Source organism: Chrysochloris asiatica, unplaced genomic scaffold, assembly GCF_000296735.1.
Source record: "Chrysochloris asiatica unplaced genomic scaffold, ChrAsi1.0 scaffold00098, whole genome shotgun sequence".
NCBI classification, from domain to species: domain Eukaryota; kingdom Metazoa; phylum Chordata; class Mammalia; order Afrosoricida; family Chrysochloridae; genus Chrysochloris; species Chrysochloris asiatica.
This window is the reverse complement of record NW_006408616.1, coordinates 11,687,037-11,711,028: the sequence shown is the minus strand read 5'-3', so window position 1 is coordinate 11,711,028 and position 23,992 is coordinate 11,687,037. Positions and strand designations below refer to the sequence as shown.

The following is a 23,992-nucleotide window of genomic DNA, read 5'->3' as shown; positions in this document are numbered from 1 at the left end:
CAATAGGGTGTGATAAAACAAGAAGCCCAGAGGAGAGGAAAATTATTTCCAAATGAAGTAGGGGGCAAATTCATTTCTTGACATTTTAGCACATGTTTGAATGCTATATACCATGTTTGCTCAGTAGGATAGACCTAGACCACCCTCATTTAGATCTTTGTGATTCTCAGAGGCATTTCCTAACTTTATGTTTGGGAGTTTATGTTTTTCTGAATCCTCAATCATGTGAAATATCAATAGAGGAATTGGGAAAATGGGGACAGTTATTATAATTTTTTGAGAATTAATACTTACAGTCATCATACACAGGCTGAGTAGGTACGGGAGGGAAAGTGAGATTATACCCACAAATATATAAGGGTTTAAAAGAGAATATTTGTACACAGGTATTTACTTTTTGCTGTTAACGTACCTGTGAATGTGGTGGTGCACACAGGGGAAAATGCTGTGAAAACGTCATTACCAAACATTTTAAGACAACGAGTTCTAGGCCTGAGGGCTCAGCACCATAGCATCAGGAGGCACAGAGGTCAACTGACATAACATAGTCTACAAAGCCAATTTCTACATCATACTTTGGTGAGTAGTGTCTGAGATGTTTGTTCAAAGCTCATGAGCAGCCATCTAAGGGGCAACTATAGAACTCTATATGTGCAGAAGAAAGAAAAGCACTGTAAATTGAAGATGCTTGGAATCTTGTAGGTCAATGGACCAATGAGACCAGAAGAACTAGATGGTACCTAGCTACCACTACCAGCTGCTCTGAAAGAGATCACATTAGAAGGTCCTGGAGAAGACAAGACAAGGTGGAACAAAACTCAAAATTATATATGAGGAGCTCTCGTAGCGTACTGGTTACTGCAAGGTCAGCAGTTCAAAACTACCAACTGTTCCGTAGGCGAAAGATGAGTCTTTCTGCTCTCGTAAAGATCTACAGCCTTGGAAACCCTGTACAGGGTCGCTATGAGTCAGAACCAGTGCCACAGCACATAACCACTACCACCATATATATATAAAGGACCGGGCTTACTGGTCAGAAAGAGACTGGCGGAACTTGAGATCATGGCCCTTGACTATCTTTCAAACAGTAAATAAGTCTATAGGAGGACCACACTAGTAAGGTATGCTCACTATGGAATGGTTAAACATTCAAGATCAAAAGGGCAACATGTACCTAAGGACAAAGTTGACAAAGGTTGGGAAGGTGGGTGTAATTAAATAGGAACCACAGGAAGTGGGATAACTGTCGTGGCATGGAGGGGATTGAAACCATTGAGATGAAACAAAGTGTATGATTTATTGAATGCAAAATTGATGATCTTCTTTGTAAACCTTCACTCAATTCACAATAAAAAATTTTTAAAAAACGCCCAAAACTTATGGTCCTCATTAAAATACTACTGGATCAAAGGAATTCTTTGTATCAAATCAAAAGCAAGAGCAGGAAACATTGACAAGTAGAATTGAAGGTTGAGGTCGACTCCAGAACTGAAACAGGAACACAGAGAGAGGAAGACGTCTTGAGCTAATCACTTGATCTGGCTTGATAGCTGTTGCTGTGTATTAAATGTGTCCTGTCTGATGCTAATGGACTTACTCTTTCAGACAAATAGGAATGTTTATTGCATGTAGGTTGCTTCAAAAAAAAAATGCTACACTCAGCTCTTAACTGAAAGTTTGAAGGGTTCAATCCACCTAAAGGTACCTAAGCAAAAATTCTAGTGATCTAATTCTGAAAAATCAGCCGTTGAAAACCCACCCCATGGAGTCCAGTTCTACTCTGAAACACTTGGGGTTTCCGTGAGCCAGAAATGACTTGATGGAGTTGGTTTATACTTTATACAAATCCTTTGAGTGGTATTCCAAGGAAAAAGCAAGCTTGAAGCAAATTAAATTCTTAAATTGGCAATTTCCATGTGTGATTGTGTGAAGTACTGTTAACCTTCTACCCAATTATGTTTTTCTATGTATTTTTCCAGTGTTTGAGTATTTGTTAGAGGTTACAGGTGATAGAAATCTGCAGTATGAGACAGAAATAGATAACTGTCTACTTGCATGTCATGAATTGACTAAGTTCTTTTGCACTTTCCAGCACCAGATAACCTAGCCTGCATTGTAATAGAGTCAAGTCCATTGCACTCTGATTTACATCCTATCTTTGCTTCCTGTTGCCCAAAACCCAGAAACTAAATTCAATACCATCGAGTTGATTCTGACTTGTAGTGGCACTATATGGAGTTTCTGAGCCTGTAAATATTTATGTAAACAGACAACCTAATCTTCTTTGCTTGTGGATTTGAACTGCTCACCTTACAATTAGCTGCTCAGCACTTATCTCCCAGAGGCACCAGGGCTCTTCCTGTTGCCCAACCCCATTTTATTTACTCTATGTTCTTGTGTGGCATTGTAGGGTATGCACTGGACAGAAGGGTTGGCAGTTCAAACTCTCCAGTCTCTCCTCAGAAACCCTATGCAGGGCCACTATGAGTCAGAACTGACTCCACAGCACTTAACAACAACAACATGATCTTGTTACCTTTGTCCTATATTTTTAGACCTCTGCTTCTCTGCCCTTATTTTTGCCTTTACCTGAAATGCAGTTTGTGTTCCCTTCCTGGCCTAGGATTCATGTTCCTCTAGCTGCAGTTTCCTAAAAACCTCTGCATGTATCCTTTAAATCTCAGTTCACAGGCCAGCTCTTCCAGAAGCCTTCCCAGATTCTTGGTCACAATTTATCCCTTTCTGTCTTTTCATACAATTATTTCTTTCTCTTTATGATGCATGCAGTTTATTGGTATCATATTCATTACCCTATTTGTCAGGTATTATGCTAGCCAGAGAGATGCAACATGCTTTAAGAAGTTTCACATCTGGTGGAGAATCAAAAGAAGGTTTATTTGGAAACTACTTGTTGACTGGAATAAAGCACAGAATTATTGAACATGGTGATATCGACTCTTTGTATCACAATGAATGTGTGGTCTAGACAGCACTTTGCTTTTAGAAATCCTGTCTTCTAGAGACCCCACCTCAACAGGCATGTAGAGTAGTTGTTTAGTGAATTCTTAAAGTTCAGAACTGGCAACAGAACCTTCCAATGTGAGTACTAACATTTCAACACCCACTCCTAGCTTCTGCTCCAAGGGATGCTACATTCTTTATGTCTGGGTACATCCAGCTGGCACATTTGGTTGTTGCTGCTTCCCAGCAACACTAACTGGCTTGCAGTGTGAGAAGTGGGACTGTAGGGTGCCCTTAACACATTTGTTATGCCTGCTTAGTCTCACTCCAACTTGCTATACCTAATGTTGACGCGTGTGTCTTGCTGTTGTCTGAGTTGGGCACATCCAGTTAGCTATGTTAAGTGGCTCTCCAGACCCAGATGCCTGACCTTATCCCAAGACTTTGGTGCTTATGAGCTGGGCTCCCTCTAACTTTCGTGAGGCCTTTCAGGTAATACAGCGCTGTACTTGGGTAGCCTGAACTGATCTGAGCTGCACAGATAAACTATACACATTTGTTACCTTACAGACTCTGAGTCTGAATTGGGACTCAACACTATAGTTACATCACACTCACTGCCTACCTCCTTTGAATCATGCTGTTTCATGATTGACATTCCAGCTCCTTACAGATTAACAGATCAATGAATAGTGTGTGGTCCAAATTAGATAATGTCTTTCAGCCAATGAAATGCTTTTTTAACCATTTACAGATATTTTTTTGGTGCTGGTTAGAATGGAGATTTTCCTCTATAATGTGACTTGATGTCAACCAGATACTTGTCTATAATTGAATTGAATTACTATTTATGTTTTAACTAATAAGTTCATCATTAGATCATCTCATAAACAAATCTATCTTGGCTGTACAGTCTTTAAAGTGTTCCTTAGACGGAGAAAAACATCATGCTTGGTGAAGTAGAAAGTGAATGAAAAAGGAAGATCCCTCCAATGAAATAAATTGACTCAGAGGCTGTAACCATGGTCTCAAACATAAGGATAATTGTGAGGATAGAGCAGGACTGGGTAGTGTTTCATTCTGTTGTCCATAGATTGGGTCACTGAGTGGGAACCAACTCAACAGCACATAACCACAACAATAAAGTTACAATCTAAAATGTCATGCTTATAAAGCCTTTAAAAGATTTTTTCCACAAGTCACACAAGAGAACCATTCTCAGTATTTGAGATTTCCCTCCTCTTTCTCTGAAAGGAAAATGGGAACAGGGCACCAACATTTATTGAGCAAGGAGTGTATACATACAATTTCATTCATTGCAATCATATGAGGTAGGGTACCACTCATTTTAAAGGTAACAGAATCAAAGTTTTAGAGTTTAGGTAACACTTGTGCCCACTTAGATGAGAAGTAAAGAAATCAGGATTGAAACCTGGCACAGGCTAGTTCCATGCTTATTTCCTTGTCTATCCTTTATGGCTATAAGATGTGCTCATTTTATGAGGCTACTTATAGGTATAATTCCCCAAAATTATTTTCTGCTATTAACTGTTATTACTTCTTGAGCTGTCCTTTGAAAATTTCCATTCAGCTCTTGCACTTCCTTAATTCTTCCATTTGCTTTAGCATCTCTAAGCTGGAGAGCAAATTTCAGAGTCCCTTCTGACATCCATTTTGGTATTTTCTTTTTGTCCTCTTTTGTTTAATAACCTTTCGCTTTCTTCGTATATTCTATTCTTGATGTCATCCCATAGCTCTTCTGGTCTTTGGTTGTTACTTTCAAATCTGTTCTTGAAATGGTCCTTAAATTCAGTTGGGATATGTTCAAGGTCATATTTTGGATCTTGTGGACTTGTTTTAATTTTCTTCGGCTTTAGCCTGAACATGAGCAATTGATGGCCTGTTTCACAATCTGCCCCTGACCTTGTTTTGGCTGATGATAGTGAGTTTTACCACCATCTGTTCCCATCAGTGTAGTCAGTTTGATTCCTGTGTATTCCATTTGATGAGGTCCATGTGCATAATCACCTTTTATGTTTATGACAGACTACAAGTTGAAACCTTTTAACAAATGGATGTAGCACTGGAGGAACACACTCATCTATGCCAAGAAATCTGGAAGACCTGGCTAACTGATTGGAAGAGATCCATATTTATGCCTGTTCCAAAGAGAGTAGATCTAATGGAATGTAGAAATCATTGAATGGTATCAATAATATCACATATAGGTAAAATTTTGTTGAAGGTGATTAAAAAATGCCTATAACAGTGTTTCTACAGGGAACAGTCAGAGGTTTAAGCTGAATTCTGAAGAGAACATGAAACTGGGGATATCATTGCTGGTGTCAGATGGATCTTGGCTGAAAGCAGATACGTTTACTTGTGTTTTACTGATTTTTTACTTTATTGATTTTGGATTGTGACAAGCTATGGATCACGTTGGGAAGAATGGGTATTCCAGAACAGTTGATTGTGTTCATTAGGAACCTGAATATAGACCAAGAGACAGTTGTTTGAGTAGAGCAAGGGGATACGGAATGCTTTAAAATCAAAGGTGTGTTCTAAGGTTGTATTCTTTCACCATGCTTATTCAATCTATATGCTGTGCAAATAATCTGAGAAGCTGGATTCTATGAAGAAGAAAGTGGCATCAGGATTGCAGAAAGACTCATTAACAACCTTCCATATGATAAGTGGAGAAATGATTGAAGCTGTCAAGAAACTTCATTTTTCTTGGCTCCACGATCAACACTCATGGAAGCGGCAGTCAAGAAACCTTAACGGCATATTTCATTAAGCAAATCTACTGCACAAGACCTTTAAAGTGTTCAAAAGCAAAGGTACCAGTTTGAGGACTAAGGTGTGCCTGAGACAATTCGTGGTACTTTCAATCACCTCGTGCATGTGAAAGTTGGGAAATAAATAAGAAGACTGTTGATAAATTGATGCATCTGGGTTATGGTGGTGGAGAAGACTATTGAAAGTGTCCTGCATTGAAGAACAAACAAACCTGTGTTGGAAGAAGTATAACCAGAATGTTCCTTAAAGGCAAGATCTAGAGGCTTCGTCTCATGATTTGGTCGTATCATAAGGGACCAGTCCCTGGAGAAGGACATTATGCTTTTTAAAGTGGAGGATTTGCGAAAAAGAGGAAGATTCATAAGTAGATGGATTGGCATAATGGCAGCAACTATGGGCTCAAGTGTAACAATTGTAGGGATGGCACAGGACTGGGCACATAGAATGTTTCCACTTTGTTACCCAGACGGTTTAGCAGTTGAAATCTATTCAATGGCACCTAACAGGAATTAATTGTTAGTTGATTCACTGACACACTATAGACTTCTCTGTGGTTTGGTGGTGTTTTTTTCTCTGCTTGAATATTAAACTGTTGTGTTTCCCTTGTGATCTCCTCCTTTTCTTTCAGATTCAGCTCCAGCCTTCTTTGTGCTATATCCCATTTCTTTCCTTATACTTTCATTTCTTGGATTTAAAAAATAATTATAAAAGAAATGCACATGCTACTTACGTAAGTAGTGAATAAAATATAGATTATGATGAGCCATCAGTCCTTTACTTCTCTTTCATTTCAATACCCTTCTGAAATAATACATTTAAAATAATACTTTTTTAAAAAGAGAGACAGTTGCAAGCATTATGGAATGACCATATATTCTTTATACAGGTTAGTCAATTTTTAACATTTTGCTACATTGATTTGATCATTCTTCCTCTCTTTCCCCCTCAATATATAAAAATAATTCTTTTCTTAAGCATTTGGGTTGTTAAGTGCTGTCAAGTCAGTTCTGACTCACAGTGGCCATGAATAGAGTTTCTGAGGAGCTGCTGGTGGGTTTGAATTGCTGAACCTTGTGGTTAGTAATTCAATGCTTATCCTACAGCACCACAACAGGACACTTCATGTCCCTTTATACCTTAATAATTTAGCTGTATATTTTCTAAGAACAAGGCCATTACTGTTTTAGTTTGGAACAATATCAGTTTTCTATGTGTTTCTATAATATAATTTATAAATTCAAGTATATCATAATGTATATTAACAATTTAGATAATATTAAAGGTTCTGTAGAATAAGCACTGGGCTGCTTGCCACAAAGTTGGCAGTTTGAACCCACTAGCTGCTTTGTAGGAAAAAGGTGAAGCTTTCTGCTCCTGCAAAGATTTGCAGCCTTAGAAACCCTATGCAGGGTCGCTGAGTCAGAATTGACTCGACGGCACTCAAAACAACAGAAGTTTTAATATAATTATTACATAGTGTCATATAATCATGAGCCTTGGTGGTGCAGTGGTTAAAGCATTCTGTTGCCAACCAAAAAGTCAGCAGCTTGAACCCCCCCAGCTGCTCTGCAGGAGAAAGGCATGACAATCTGATTCCTTAAAGCTTTAGTCTCAGAACCCCTCTGGGGTAGTTTTATTTCTGTGGTTAAAGCACTGCTGTGAGCCAGAATCAATTCTGTTGGAATGGGTTTGGTTTGGTCTTGATGTTATAAGTTACATTAATGACTAAATATACATATGTGAATGCTATATAGTTTATGCAGTCCTGGTGTGGTGCTGTAGGATAAGCCCTGGACTGCTAAATGCAAGGGCAGTGGTTCAAACGACCAGATGCTCCATGGAGACCCTGCACAGTGCCACTATGAGTCAATATATTTAATACCAAATATATGCATCTGTAAATATAAAATATATGTATTTATATGCCATGAATATATATAATAATATACAAAGATGCTTCAAAACATTTTTAGAAAACTGAAATTAAAATATAATGGAATTATTCCATGAACTTTTTTTGAAGCCCCTTCATATACACTGTGAGTCTTAGTGTGGCACTTTAGGATAAGCTTTGGACTGCTAACCTTGATGGTTCAAACCCACCAGTCACTCCTTGGAAACCCTATACAGGGTCCATATTTACCATCCATTGCTAATTCTTGATGTTTCTTACAATACAAAACAGTTATTTTTCAACTCTGCCAGTCCTCCCACATTCATTAACTGGCTTTTTAATGTAAGAAAGCCCTCTGTGTTCCTTCCTCATTCACTTCCTTGCTTGCTGTATGTATATGCGTATCCATTCATTCATCTAGATAGTATCAGTTTTGACTTAAGTTTTTGTCAGTAGTTTGTAATTCATTACTGTCCTTCTGCTGTTCAAATTGACTCAAATTTGGTCAGTGTGAATTCCTATCACTGGCTTCTGTGTCCTTTTGATACGGACTTGTCATTTTTGAAGTCTTCCCTTATGTTCTGACAAAATGATCCAAGTTCCTCTTATATTTCCAGAACCTCAGCCATAGAATCAGACATGTCTCCTAGGATCCCTTAGTTTCTTTAGTAGGGGAATGACTTGTGGTTAGTGCCTAGGTCACTTCTCACTACTGGGATATCTCACATTTAGACCCGTTCAGGGACAGAGCTAAGAAACACACTCACATACAAACACACAAGCTTGTGTGTGCTCACACGCGTATGGCAGTTATGAGTTCAGAATCATTCCCATTCTTGTCAGAATTATTTCTTGTTCACCTTCTTTTTGTCCTAGTATTCTGTAAATACCTTCTGTTCATTAGCAGCCTGGAACCTCAAAGCTAGTCATTGCTTAAATGATGCTTTTGAATAAATCAGTGAATTAGTAAAATTTGATACTGTGAATTGATCTTCTATAGAAGAAGTTAAAAATGAAGTTAGGCATGAAATATCATCCCTTTCCATCCTCTTTTTCCTCCTTCTAAAAATTTATGGTTAAATATATGTGATAACTAGAGCTGATTAATCATATATCAGCGATTGAAGAACAATGCATATGTAATTAATCTAAAAACATGTTTCTGAAAATAATTTTCTAAGGTTTTTGCTTTTTAAAACTTTCAGGTAACTGGGATTGTTGGCAGAGCTGATGTGTTAGCGTGTCTGCTGTTTCTGTTGACCTTTCTCTCCTACAATAGGTATGTATGGCTGCCAGAGCTCTGCTCTGTGATTACGCTCATGATGTTCTCTGTAGTCCTCAGAGAGCCTCCGCCGTGTCTGTACACAGTGAGCATCTGCTTGTGTAAGGGAGAAGCCTTTTGGCACTGAAATTTTTGGCAAGCCTCCTGGGGCCCAGGGGTAGAAAACATCTTTTTCCCTGATGTGGGGTGCTGTGTGTTCCTGCCACATTTTGAACCATTTCAGAACCTTAGAAAGAGAGTCCTTCCAGGCCTGGGAATCCAAGCTCTTGCGTCTTTCTTTTAGTTCCTGGCTAGAAATAGAATTTGAAATCTTACCTCTGAGCCGAAATATACTGGGTACAGCCCTTTCTTATATCTATATACCTGTGATTTATTTATAAATCCTCCTTTTCTTTTTGGTCTTCATCTAGGTTAACTCTTCTTTCTCTTTTTCTGTTTATAATCCTCGCCAAAGTAGCTCAGAGCTTAAAATAACAAGGCTACATTGAAAGTAGTGTTTCTCAACTCTCAATTATGGTCTTGCAATGCTTTCACCAGAACACAGGGTGAGTTAAAAAGAGAATATGAATGGGGACAGATGGCTCAGAGGATGGCCCAGACAAAACGGGGGGAGGGGGGTGACTCATGTGGCCATGTGTTCTGGAAGGATGCCTGCTTAGGGATTTGTGTACCTTGATTTTTATATTTTTTCAATAACAAATATCCCACTCCATAATCCTACAAATCCCAGTAACTGTGTTTGAGAAGCACTGTTTTACAGTGGTTCTCAATTTGGGCATGGTTTTGTTTCTTCTCCCCTACACACAGGTTTATTTGTCAGTGCCTAGAGACATTTTTGTTACCTCAGTTGGGGGTGTGATAGAGTAGGTAGAGGTTAAGGATACTACTAAACACCATGTAATGTACAGGCTGGTTCAGAAAATAAAAGAATTATGTGGTCCTCCCAAAATGCCTATAGTGTCAATATTGAGAAACCCTCTTACAAATCATTAGGCCTTGGACCAAGAATGAAATGCACAATAGCTTATTATGGCCTAGATTTTTCAGGGAAATTCTGTTTTCTTTGAAAGAGAAGAGGTTTTTCATGGTTATCTGTCCTGGCTTTTTGACCTCCCCCTGTATTCCTAATTGTTTGAAGTGGTGGTGTGAAATTTTTTTTTTTTTTTCATAATTGTTTTTGCTGACTGTGGTTTGCAACAGATTAGTGGTGATTATGTGCTAAGGAGATGGTTCCTACTCATAGCGACCCTGTCTAGGATTTCTGAAGCTGTGAATCTGTATGGAGCAGAAAGCTACTTCTTTCTCCTGCAGAACAGCTGGTAGTTCCGAACTGCTAACCTTGAGAACAAGATGAGTACTCACTCTTCAGGATAAACCTGTTCTCTTGGACTTTTTCAGTTGTGGTTGATAGGTTTGGGAACATGTTTAGGCCTGCAGGGTATTTCCCCCTGTGTGATACGGAGCCAGGGTGCTGCAGCTTTCAGCTGAAGTTGCCCTTCTCGCTTTTACAAACCTAAAGGAAGAATGCATGCCTACCGAGAATTCTGCATATGATTTCATGCATTTATTCCAGGACAAAGCAACCAGGGTAAGGCATAGGCATAATATAGAGAAATACTGACCTTCAAAGGTATAGGAGCAAACAAGTATAGCAGTTGCTGAAGGGAAGAGAGATTTCTTCAGTTTTTTAAGGTGAAAAGAAGACTGTATAGCCCTGAAGAGTTTTAGAAAATCCTTGTTGGAAATTATACACCTAATACATATTTATAGACAGTAACTAAAATACACACTGGTGTTGGTAGTGGTGTACCATTGAGTCAGTTCTGACTCACAGAGACCCTGTATAGAGTTTCTGAAGCTGTCCCTCTTTATGGGAGCAGAAAGCATCATCTGTCTACCAAGGAGCAACTGGTAGAGTCGAACTGTTGACCTTGTGGTTAGCAGCCCCAAAAGAAAAGACTCGAGTTAGAACATCTGCATATAAAGACATTACCACTGAACTAATGATGTTGTGATAAACACTTGTCCTATAATAAGCCATTGAATCTTCTGAACAATGTTATGGTCCCATTTTACACATGAGGGAATTGAGGCACAGAGAGATAAAAAGCTGTTTGCCACATACCATACTGTTAACTGCAGAGCTGTGATTTGAACTCAGGGAACCTAGCTCCAGAGTCCATGCATATTGTTTTGTAACTTAAATTATTTGCTTAAAATATATTCATTTAAATGTCTTCTATGCTGTTAAGCTGGCACTGTAGAGTAAACCCTGGACCTCAAGGTCAGTGGTTCAAACTCAACAGCCACTTCTTGGAAACCCTATACTGGTTCCCTGTGAGTCAGAACCGACTTGATAGCACTTAAGAACAACAGCGTGTCATTAAGCATATATTTATGGCAGTATTTAATGACCTTATGGTATTTATTAGAATATACCGTTAAGTACCAAATTCTCTATAGTTGTATATCTATCTTTTTATATCCTAGAAATTTAAAAATAAATCTATGGTGAATATTCTTGAAGAGACTTTTGCTCACTTAATTAATTACATAGAATAAAATGAAGTTGATATTAGATTGTATCCTTAAAAACTGGTGCTTTTTAGTAACCCATGTTTCTCCCTAGGTTGAAAGAATCTCAACTTGTTTTTTTCAGGAGTTTGGATCAGTGTTGTGTTGGGGGATGTTCCCCTCCCACCGCTTCTCCTTCCTTCTTGCTGCTCAGTTTGGTTCTGGGGACCTGTGCTATGCTGGTAAAAGAGACGGGTATCACAGTGTTTGGAGTGTGCTTGATTTATGATCTCTTTTCTCTCTCCCACAAGGAAGATAAATCGTAAGTCATTTTCAAGTTTCAATATCAAATAGTTGTATATCCAGAGAGGGATTACTTAAAACAATGGTTTTCAAGATTTCATTTTTTTGAAAAAATGTTAGATACAATCTCCGTTTGCACTCTGATATAAAGGACAAAATTTATTAGCATAAATTCATTTTATATGTTCAAGCTTTCACTTTTCAAATAAAATCAACAAAGGCTAGCAGAAGTTTTCTGAGCCTGGGATTTGGAATAGAAAAACATCTATGTTAATTGCGGTTTAAATTACTAGTCTCATTTAACTGTATGTTGTGTGCAGTCATGTAGATTCTGACTCAATAGCATAAGAAAGTCTTATGCACATTGAGAAGTGGGTACAAATGCCAGTGGTTTTCAGTAGCTTGCCTTGGATCTGTTGTGAATTGCATTGCTGTTGTTGTTGTTGTTGTTATGTGTCGTCGAGTCTGTTCCTCGCAGTTAGTAGTACTGGTGCTTATACTATAGCGCCACACCAGGAAATGTGTCAACTTGGCTGGCCTATGGCTCTTCATATTATGTAATTATCCTCCATTTATGATCTTAGGTAATTATCCTAATGTCTATGGTGTTAATGAGCAAGGGTTAGAGGCAATTATGTTAACAAGGAGGATACCATCTATGGGATTAAGTCATATCTTGAATCAGTCTCTTTTTGAGATGTAAAGGAGATTAAACAAGGGAACAGAAATCGGGGACTTCAATTCCACCAAGAGAGAAGAGCCAGGAGTGGGATGCATCCCTTGGACCTGGGTTCCCTACACTGAGAGCCTCCTAGATCAAGAGTCGCTATGAGTTGGGACTGACTCAATGGCACTTAACAACAACTACAAGATGCCAAGACCCATGGAGATCTCTAAGGAATGCAGGACCCACAGAAACTGAAAGAGACCAGAACGTTCTCCCAGAGTTGACGGAGAGAGAGTATCTTTTCCTATAGGTAGGCCCCTGGATTTGGACTTCTAGCCTCCTAAACTTTGAGAGAATAAAAATTTGTTATATCCATCCACTTGTAGTATTTCTATTATAGCAAGCGCTAGAGTACTAAAACAAAGTCTGTATTCAAATCAGTGCTATCCATCAAAGAACTGCTGACTTGGAGCCTGTTTGTTTAGTGATGATGCTTTCATCTAAGGTTTTGGGTGGCACCTATTGGAATTACACAGGGGGCCAGTGTTAATTACACTAGAATACTCATACATCATACTCTAATTTAAGAACAAGTTTATTCAGTAGCCCATTTCCTTTTTTTTTTAATCTGATTGGATGTTTATTTTTTAATTTCGGGCAGGGGGGTGATGTGCACCAAAACATTCAGGAATATTTACTTATTTAAACAACCAAAGGACACATTCTGCAAGTCTGCCTCCTGGCTGCCAGCTCTCAGTCCCTCACTTGCCCATGAGTCTAGAGTCCTCAGCTGCTCTCTCTCTCTCCATGTCTTCATGTCTGGTGTCATTGCTTCTCTGGATAGGGTCCCACATTCTGCTCATGTTCTTTTCCCTTGATGGTCCTAGGGTCCTCTGTTCCTGGAATGTAAGATTAACTACTTCCCCCCTTTATGTTACAAAGCTTCTACCTTTTAGAGTTATGACAACCGCAATTAGTCATGATACCAACAACTTGCTACTGAATCATAAGAATCTTATCACCATCTCCTTTCACCAGACCTGTCTAGACAAGATGAAAACTATTCAGTTGGGATTCTACCTTCCCCTGCACATTCTGAAACTAAACTCCCTCTTAAAAACTTGTAAACCAATCACTTATTGCCTTTCTAGCCCCCCACCCCCATTTTAGGTAGCCAATGTCAAAGTTGCCCATCCCTATCACCCCTGCATAAGGAGCTCTGGTAGCGTAGTGGTTACGAATTGGGCTGTGAGCCGCAAGGTCAGCAATTCAAAACTACCAGCGGTTCCTCGAGAGAAAGATGAGGCAGTCTGCTCCCGTAAAGATTTATAGCCTCAGAAACCCTGGGTAGGGTCACTATGAGTCGAAGCCGACTCCACAGCACACAACAACAACATCACCCCTGCATACAGAGGGGGTAGGATGAAGACTTCTTCCCTCTCAGTTGATATTTTGAGCTACTACATTCATAAATATAGGTCAAGTTCATCAAATTGTAGCAATTTACACTTGTTTCCTTTATCAAAATGTTTTTATCTTCTTTTAGTGTAGTTGTAATCTTTTTTTAAGCCATCGAAGCTAGATTAAATGCCAGACTGCAAAGCCGTTTGAACAGCAAGTTTGGCGGTTCAAGCTCACCAGCTGCTTTTTGGAAACCCTATACGGGGTCGCTATGGGTCAGAACTGACTCAAAGGCACTTAACAACAACAACAATCTGCAAGTTTAGGAGTCCTGGTGTAGCACTTGGGGCTAATGTGCTGTACTGCAAAGTCATTTGAATTACAAAGTTGAAGGTACAAGCTTACCAGCTGCTCCTTGGAAACCTCATACAGGGTCATTATGGGTTGGAACTGACTCGATAGCACTTAACAACAACAACAAATCTGCAAGTTTGGGCATTCTTGTGCATCTCTCCTCACTTCATATCAGCTGGACTCACCACTCTAAGCTCTAGCCCCCCATGGCTATGTCCTTGTTTATGGGCTCCGGAGACCACAGGTCTCATCATACTGCGGACCAACCGGCCTTTCTGCTTCTCTCTCATCTATAGGTCGACGGCTTTCTATGGAACATCCATTTTCTCTTAAAAAAAAATTTAAAGCACATTCATTTCATCTTGTGAATTATAGATGAGAGGGATCCCTATCAAATCCATAATTACTAACAATTTGTCAGGCAGACACTAAATTTTTCAGTAATTATAATTAGAAGGACCTATAACTTGAATATGAAAAAAAAAAACCTGATTTAGTCTCCTAACTTGTCAGATGAAGAATTTTATCTTTAAAATATTCTGCATGTTCCCCCAACCCTAATCTCTACTCCTTTTTACTTATTGACGTACTGCTGAGAACAGTACAATTGAGTGGCAACAAACTGAGACGCCTATTGAATTCTGATCACCTTCCTGCCTGGGCATGTGATACTTGGAGATCATTTAAATAGAATTTAGTGCTCTGTTCGCATTCTGTACATTTCAGAGATATGAAAAAGGAAGGAATCCAGTTATCACTTTGACCCAAGCTGATGCCTAGAAAATTGTGAACCTGAGACCAGGACTCAGATGAGAATTCCTTTTCTCTGTTTCCTCTCAACTGATGGGAGTAATTGCATTGCCAGCCTTCATTTCAGAGAGCAAGCTTTAAACCCCTCTAGCTTCCCAATTTCCTTGAGCCTGCCTTGCACCTCCTTTCTGCTTTGCCTCACAGACAGCAAGAGGAAGTGACAGCTGACTGTAAATGGTCTCAATTGGCCCCATCCAGAACTATTTTAATGTCACCCTTGAAGTCAAATCCCCAGTAATCTTGTGACTGGAAAGCCCATACTTCTTCTCTCTCCTGTATCCTGTCACCGTTGAACAGACTCTTTTTAAAGGGGGGATAATTGAGGGTTTTTTTTTCCTTTTTATTTCCTTTAATAATCTTTCTTGACCATTATGATAATCTACTAGAAGTTCTGTGGGAGGAATAATATTACTAATTGGTTGCTTAGAAGTCTCATAGCTCATATTTCGTGTGTGTGTGTGTGTGTGTGTGTGTGTGTGTGTGTGTGTGTTTAACTTTGAGCTATCACACCTAGACTCTCCATAACTGGAGGCATTCATTCTGTCCTCCATCCTGCTATCCAGTCTTCAACATTTGCTTACTGTGTGCCTATCTGAGAATAGATAGCTAGGGCTCCTTTGCTGATGGCCAGGCTGTCAGGGAGAGACATACATAAGTAATCACATGCATCTTTGATTATAGTGTTAGGCAGGACATGTGTGGGTTGCAAGATGATATGTAACAGGGAGACCTGGTCAATAGCAGTTGATAGTTCTTGAGTGCTGTAGCGTGATAAATGTTAGACCACATCATTTAAGGTTATAAAGTCATCTTTGTGCTCACAGCAATCCTAAGAGTTAGGGACTGTTGTTTTAGTTTTCCAGAGGAGGAAACTGAGGCCTGGAGGGGAAACTGCCCAGCATAAAACAGTTAGTAAGGGATGGAACAAGGATTTGGTCCTGTGTTGGTGTGACTCCAGAGCTACATGGTTAGCACGGGGTATCACTTAGTAGACCTCCAGCACATTTGCTGAGGGCCTAGGCTCGTGTTTGCATCATGAGACAGTTACACCAGCTCAGTGGGTCTGATTGTCTGGGATTTCCACATGAAGTAAGGGTCGCTTTGAGACCCTTACAAAGCTGTAGCTGTTTTTCCCAGGATAATGCAGACATATACTCTATTTTGCACAACTCTTAGGGATCCATTTATCCGTGTTCATCTGCTAATTTAGAAGAAGCATCTTGGTGCTATGTGATCCTTGAGATCTTCCCATGTCTGAACTATGCAGCAGGAAAACACCAGGAACAGGAACAAATGTTACAAGCACTTTTCTATGTGAAGAGCAATTTTTTCCCAGATTGTAGGATTGCTTTTCTTTGTCATTACCTATTGGAAAAATGATTTTCAGTGAAATATTGGCTCCTGGAATAATAGTCTTTCCTTTTTAAAATATTAGATGATAATTTCTAACCTGGGAAAGAAAATATCCTGATCCCTTTATTACTAGAGGTCGTCAGGATCCTCAGTTTTGGTGTTTTTCATCTTTCTATGTTGTTTGCATGGATATGTGTGTATGTATGTATGTATGTATGTATATATGTATGTACTCTTACTTACTTCATGTGGAAATCCCAGTGAATATGAAGTAGCATTGTCTTATGTATTTAAAGTTTATATAAATCACTTGTTTTTTTTTTCCCATTTAATATTAGGATTTGAGACTCATCATTATTGATAAATTTAGTTATGGTTCACTTATTTTAAATGCTATGTACGGTGTGTGGTGCTCTAGGATCAGCACTGGACTGTGAACCAACCACAAGGTCAGCAGTTCAAACCCATCAGCCGCTCCTCAGAAACTATACAGGATCGCTATGAGTCAGAATCAACTCAGTGGCACTTAACTACAATAATAACATATAGTACTTAATCGTCACAATTCATTTATCCATTCTTTTGGCTTTGGAATGATTTCCATATTTTTTCTATTGTTGACTAGCTGCTCTGATTTTTCTGTGCTTGCACACATATGTGAGGTTTTCTCCTCACATATGTAGATGTGGAGGAGCTGTGATGAAGGACAGGTGCATGCTCCCTGCAGCACATGCTGAAACATAGCTCTTGGCAGTGACTATAGCATGCCTGAAAAGGCCCTTTACGCCACATTCTTACCATCACTTGGTAGTATGAGTCTTTTTCATGTTTTACTGATCCAGCCATTATGAATTGTATCTTAGAGGAGTCAAGAAAGAAAAATATGATCTGGGTGCATTGAGTGACAGCTAAAAACAATATTTTACAAAATTAAAATAGTGAACACCGAACACTATTTCAACCAAAAATTATGAGATAAATGTATTTAGAGACTGAGAGACGAGGTGTGTGTAGTAGCAATGATGGAGTAGTGGGAACCTAGTTTTCTGTAGTAGAAAGCAATATAATAAGTCTAAATTTGAGAAAAAAATCTGAAAATAATATAATTATGTTATTTAAAAATTATAGTGGTATATCCTGGTGTGGTACTGTAATATAAGCTCTGGACTGATTAACTCAAGGGTAAGCACTGGACTGGTAACTGCAAGATTGGCATTTCAAATCTACCAGCTGCTGCTTGGAAACCCTATACACGGTTGCTATGCGTTAGAGGATGGCACTTAACAACGACAAGCAAACAAATACTAAAAACAAAAGAGCTACATTATTGCTGTTGTATGCTATTTCTTGTTGTAAATCTTGTATTCAATTTGACTTTGTTTCCCCTTGATTCTCTGCACTAATAGGAGCAATGGGGTTGTTCATCAATGCAACCCCCAGCAGCCTGGGAGCCGCCAGCCCTCCTCACTGCCAATGCACCCTCACCGGGAGAATGGGAAGCAACGGTTTCCTCACAAAGGGCCTTGGGGTACCTGCCACTCCCCATTGCCACCAGAACCCCAGAGCAGTGGATTCCCGGTGTCTGCAGGAGTGGTGTGGACCATGATGAGGTACTGGGTTTGACTCCTTGGCGATGTACATTTTCAGTGATCAGCATCACCAGGTGTAGTGCATACCGACAGAAACATGGTGCATTGGGTCAGCTCTTTGTAACTTTGTCACCTTCATCCTTCCTTCCCTCCCTTCCTCCCTCTCTGTTCCCTTCTTCCCTCCCTTCCCTATTAGATTGGGTAAGATGGGGACAGGTGGAGGAAGCTAACAGAAGCTTTGTTATCTGCCAACCTTTGGAAGCATGGGGTGAGGTATGGGTCTATGAATCCTCAATTAAGAAGAGCAAACATTTGACTGCTTCACTGGTGGAAGAACCCTGAACATCAGAACAGAGGCCCTCAGTTTTCTGGGGGAGAAGAGCTCTCTTTACTTTCCTCCTATTTTGTCTCTCCCTGCTCTTTATTTTCAGTTCGAATATTTCACAGTCAGCAGTTCAAAACTACCAGCTGTTCTACGGGAGAAAGATGAGGCTTTCTGCTCCCGTAAAGATTTACAGTTTCAGAAACCCTGTACAGAGTCACTATGGGTCGGAACCCACAGCACACAACAACAACAACAAATACTAGAAGTAGCCCAGGGAACTTTTTCTCTCAGAAATGGTTTTGAGGATGCAGAAAAAATCTTTTTAGAGCATGGGATTTTCTAAAGCCCTTTTAACCTTGGCATTAAAAAAGCAAACCAAAACACAAAAAAACTTTGACTCAACCAGGAAAATTAGCATAGGTAGGTATTCTCTAAATTGAGGTGTCTCTAAAATAGCTCAAGCCATGGCAAGTAGGAATTTTACAAATATGGAAATTCTATTCATAGTGTTAGCATTTTACCACATCAGGTTGCTGTTTTTATTCTTCTCTGTGGGAAATTAAGACTCTCATTGTGTTCAGTCTTTGTTTCTAATTATCCCCCTTGCCTTACTCATTCATCCATCCATCGGAAGATATGTATTGTACCTTGATGGTTCAGTGATTAAGCACTTGGCTGCTAACCAAAAGGCTGGAAGTTCAAACCCACCAGCTGTCTCACAGGAGAAAGATGTGATAGTTTGCTTCTGTAAAGATTCCAGCCTGAAAATTCTATGGGGGCAATTGTACTCTGTCCTATAGAGATGCTAGGAGTAGGAATTGACTTGATGGCAGTGGGTTTACCATGTACTAGGAATGATCTGGAGTCCTGGCGTGTCACTGTGGGTTTATGCGCCAGACTGCAAAGCCATTTGAACCGCAAGGTTGGCGGTTCAAGCTCACCAGTTGCTCCTTGGAAACCCTATATAGGGTTGTTATGGGTTGGCGTCAACTCGATGGCACTCAACAACAACAACAGGGATGTTCTAGGTCCCAAGGATGTCCTGGTGGATTAGGAAGACGAGGTCTTTTCTCTTGTTTAACTTTCTGTCTAGTAGAGGAAGACAGACCATGTATAGTGGACAATGAATAATTCAAGTGCTATGAAAAGAGTGACATAGAAAGTGAGGAGTTCAGGTTGGTTGTTTGGGAAGGCCTCTGTGAGCAGATGAGGTCTGAATTGAAACCTGCATGAGGGGAAGATCCAACCCTGCATGGGTCTGTCAGAGGGCTTCAGGGTTGAAGGAAATGAGTAAGTAGGCAGTAGAAGGGAATGAGGTCAGATGAGTGGGCAGAACTCAGCTAACCTAGGGCCATATTAGTTGTAATGCAAGTTTAGATTTTATTGAGTGGCATGGGAAGACTTTGGAGATTTTTCTTAAATGTAGAAGAGACATGATTTCTTATTAAGAGCATCCACTCTTGCTTCTGTGTAGTACATGGTATTAGGGGACAAGAGTAAAGCAGACATAAGAGTCAGGGGACTTTTATATACTGAATGAAAAAAGAAAGGTTCTTTGCCAAAAGTGGTAGCAACTGAGTTGTGGGTGTATTTGGAGTATACTTTGAATACAGATCCAACAGGAATTGCTGGTGTTGGGAATTAGGGATGAAAGAAAGGGAAGAAATAAGGAATTTTAGGTTTCTGGCTAGAACGTTTGTGGAAGTTGGCAGTGGCTAACACTTGGATGCCAGCTGAAAAGTTGGAGGCTTGAACACACTAGGTTGTTCTGCAGGAGAAAGATTTGGCAGTTTGCGTCCATGGAATAGCCTTGAAAACTCAAAGGAGTACTTCTACTCTTCTTTTATATGGGTGCTACAAGTGGGAAGGCTCAGTATCAGGAATGGAGCCCAGGCTGCTTGACTCCCACCCCTGTGTTCTTCTCATTTGCCTTGGTCTGACGTCTAGACTCTTAGACCTCCCATTTGAAGTCTCAGGGATGGATGATTCTTGGAGTTATCCTTGGGTCCTCTGAGGTACCACTAGACTTCCTTCACTATAGTGTGTTGCTGCTAATACATTGGGTTAAGTGACCTGCTTTCATGGGTTACTTTTGTGTTGTGTTTTGGTTTTCTCTTAAGACCCCAGGCTATTTTAACGAGATGACTACAGAGCAGTATAAGCATTGCTGAAACTGGGTCAGATATTAATGAAGCTAATGTGTTAGTAGGTAAGAAGGACCATTTTTCCTCTTTGGAAAGGACATTTATCTTATAATTTCCCTTTTTGGAAAGGGAAAATACATATTTGCATGTAACTTTTGTTTCAAAATTATTAAAATAACATAACTTTGAAGGGCAACTATGAGCTATTCTTAAAGGAGCTCTGGTAGCATAGTGGTTACGAATCGGGCTGCGAACCTCAAGGTCACCAGTTCGAAACTACCAGCTGTTCCGCGGGAGAAAGATGAGGCATTCTGCTCCTGTAAAGATTTACAGCCTCGGAAACCCTGTACAGGGTCACTGTGAGTCGGAACCAACTCCACGGCACATAATAACAACAGTAACAATAAAATGTATGTCAGAAAGAGAACAGGTAAGGCAAATAAAAGTTCAAAGAGGCATCATTGCCCTTACTGGGATGTGTTGCCTCTTTGAACTTTTTAAGCACTGTTTTAAATGTGTGGACTTTACAACCTGGGGTTAGACTGTCACTTTACCACTTACTTGATTCCAGGCAAGTTATTTAATCTCTGTGAGCCTCTGTTTTCTCGTGTGTCGTAGGAGGAAATGATAGTAACCCCTTCCTTGAGACTGGTTGTCTGACTCAAGTGGTAATACCGGAAAGTAACGAGTAGATCAGGGCAAGGCTTACAGTGACCATTCAGCAGATGTAGATAGCAGTTTATTGGTTTTTAGTTTTAATTTAATTTATACGTTATAACCACTGGTAATTATTACTAATTTAGCATTATTATGCCTTTGTGAATTTCTGAATAATAGTAGGTTGCATTCCTAAAATGGTAGATCTGCATTATATAGACTAGGAATGAGGTTTTTTTTTTCAAACACTGATTTGTTGTTGTTATGTGCCATTTTGTCTGCTCTGACTTGTAGGGAGCCTTTGCACAACAAAACGAAGCCCTATCCAGTCCTGTGCCAGCCTCACAGTTGTTATATTTGAGCCCATCTTTGCAGCCACTCCATCTTGTTGGGGGGTGTCTTCCTTTTTTTTTGCTGATCTACTTTTTTCAGGGATTGGTCCCTTCTGATAACATGTCGAAAGCACTTGAGACAAAGTTTCACCGTACATGCTTCTGAGGAGAATTCTGGGTGTACCTATTCCAAGACACATTTGTTTGTTCTTCTGTCAGTCCATAGTAATGTCAGAGTTCTTCATCAACACCATAATTCAAATGCATCAATTATTCTCTGGCCTTCCTTCTCACTGTCCATGTTTCACATGCATTTGAAGCAATCAAAATACCATGGCTTGGGTCAGATGTATCTTAGTCCTCAAAGTGACATCTTCAATCTTTAGCATGTTAAAGAGATCTTTTGCAGCAGAATGACCAGTGCAATAGATCCTCTGATTTCTTGACTGTTGCTTCCATGAGCTTTGATTCCACTAGTAGGAGGCTGACAGTATTGGGCTATCAGGCAAAATGTTTTTCCAGAAATAACCAAACAGGGAAATATCCCTTCTGACTGCAAGTTACTCATTTAGCTGCTTGTTTTTGTGTATGACTTTGTGCTTGGCTTGTGGTGAAAAGTACAATGATAAACCTAGGACTGAGAATATACACTCTGGAATCGCATGACATTTCAGTGATACCATCTTTTACTGAATTACTCCATGTGATATGAGAAATGCTTTGTATGTAAACACTCACTCCCTTCCTCCTTTTTGATACATCCAAATTCATGCATTGTTGTTGTTGTTAGGTGCCATTGAGTCAGTACCGACTCATGGTGACCCTATGCACAACAGAACGAAACACTGCCCGATTCTGGGCCAACCTCACTATTGTTGCCACGCTTGAGCCCATCGATGTTGCTACTTTGTCAGTCCATCTTGCTGAGGGTCTTCCTCTTTTTCTCTGACCTTCCACCTTACCAAACATGATACCCTTCTCCAGAGACTGGTCCCTCCTGACAACATGTCCAAAATATGAGAGACTAAGTTTGGCCATCCTGGCCTCCAAGGAGCACTCTGGCTGCATTTCTTCCAACACAGATCTGTTGGTTCTTTTGGCAGCCCATGGTACGTTCAATATTCTCCTCTAACACCGTAACTCAAATGCATCAATTCTTCTATGACATTCCTTATTCACTGTCCAGCTTTCACATGCATATGAAGTTATTGAAAATACCATGGTGTGGGTCAGGCACACAGTCCTCAAACTGACACCTTTGCTCTTCAACACTTTAAAAAGGTCTTGTGCAGCAGATTTGCCTAATGCAGTACGTCCTTTGATTTCTTGACTGCTGCTTCCATGAGTGTTGATAGTTGATTCAAGAAGAATTAAGTCCTTGACAACTTCAATATTATCTCTGCTGATAAGAATGCTGTTTATTGGTCCAGAGGTGAGGATTTTTGTTTTCCTTACATTGAGATGCAATTCATACTGAAGGCTGTGCTCTTTGATCTTCATCAGTAAATGTTTTAAGTCCTCTTCATTTTCAGCAAGCAAGGTTGTATCATCTGCATATTGCAGGTTGTTAATGAGTCTTCCTCCAATCCTGATGCCACGTTTTTCTTCATAAAACTCAGCTTCTGGGATGATTTATTCAGCATACAGGTTGAATAAGTATGGTGAAAGAATACAACCCTGTCGCACACCTTTCCTAATTTTAAATACATGCATACGTGGGCATATTTCCCTTTTACATGAGAAAGCTCAGTGAAGTCTACATGATGTCTTATCTTCAGTCCTCATATATATAGTCATTCTTCATTTTATCATGCATTTCAATGATAGTGACCACAATATGCATTAGAGAATTCTTGGCTCTGTTCATTTATAGATATTTCTTCTTTTTTTCTGCTGCTCTGGAAAGTCTGTCATGTATTGCCTATTTATTCAGCAATATTTATTGAGCACCTACTATGTGCCAGGCATTATTTTCAGTCGTGAAACAGTGATGTAATCAAAAGTGCCCTTTTGTAACTTTTCTAGTTCATGATCATTATGTTTTAACTTAAAATGGGCTTTCTTCCTTTGTGGATGAGACAGCGGTACTATTTCCACTTTAGTGGATCTTAAAAGTGTTTCTCGTGAATGCCTTACACATAGGCATGCGAATCAAGAAGCTAAGAAGGGCTTGGAACTAGAGGACAGTTTGCCAAAAAAGTAAAATGGTAAGGTAATTAAAATTCAGAGGACTTGGGAAGGTATATAAATATTTTGACCTTCACTGATGGAATGCGTAACCTATCTTTTAAGTGCCGTTTAAATGTTTTATATCTGTAGACCTTGCATTGCAGTCTTTTTTGCCCAAAGTAAGACATATTGTGCAGATTAAACCCCTGAGTCTAGATTTTGAACTTTTATTCCACGTATATGGTACTATACGTAAGGCAAGTGTGTTTCAGACCATTATGAGCAGCCTCATAGCTTTGAGGGGAGCTTAGTGAGCTAGTGAAGTGACGTAAGCAGGTGTCAGCAACAGTCTGTGGAAGAGTTGGATTCCCTGTGTCCATGTCCCAACTCCACCCTCATTTCACACACGTTTCCTGCTGATTGATCTTAGATGGGATT

The 23,992-nt window shown here is 39.7% G+C and overlaps 1 protein-coding gene across 1 annotated transcript in view; it reads left to right on the top strand.

Moving 5' to 3' along the window:
• Nucleotides 1-23,992, top strand: part of TMTC1 (transmembrane and tetratricopeptide repeat containing 1) — a 373,612-nt gene that overhangs the window by 34,209 nt on the left and 315,411 nt on the right. The window contains exons 3-5 of the mRNA XM_006866973.1: nucleotides 8,860-8,933; nucleotides 11,596-11,772; nucleotides 17,745-17,948. Coding sequence (XP_006867035.1) covers nucleotides 8,860-8,933; nucleotides 11,596-11,772; nucleotides 17,745-17,948 — 455 coding nt within the window. The remainder of the gene's footprint in view (nucleotides 1-8,859; nucleotides 8,934-11,595; nucleotides 11,773-17,744; nucleotides 17,949-23,992) is intronic.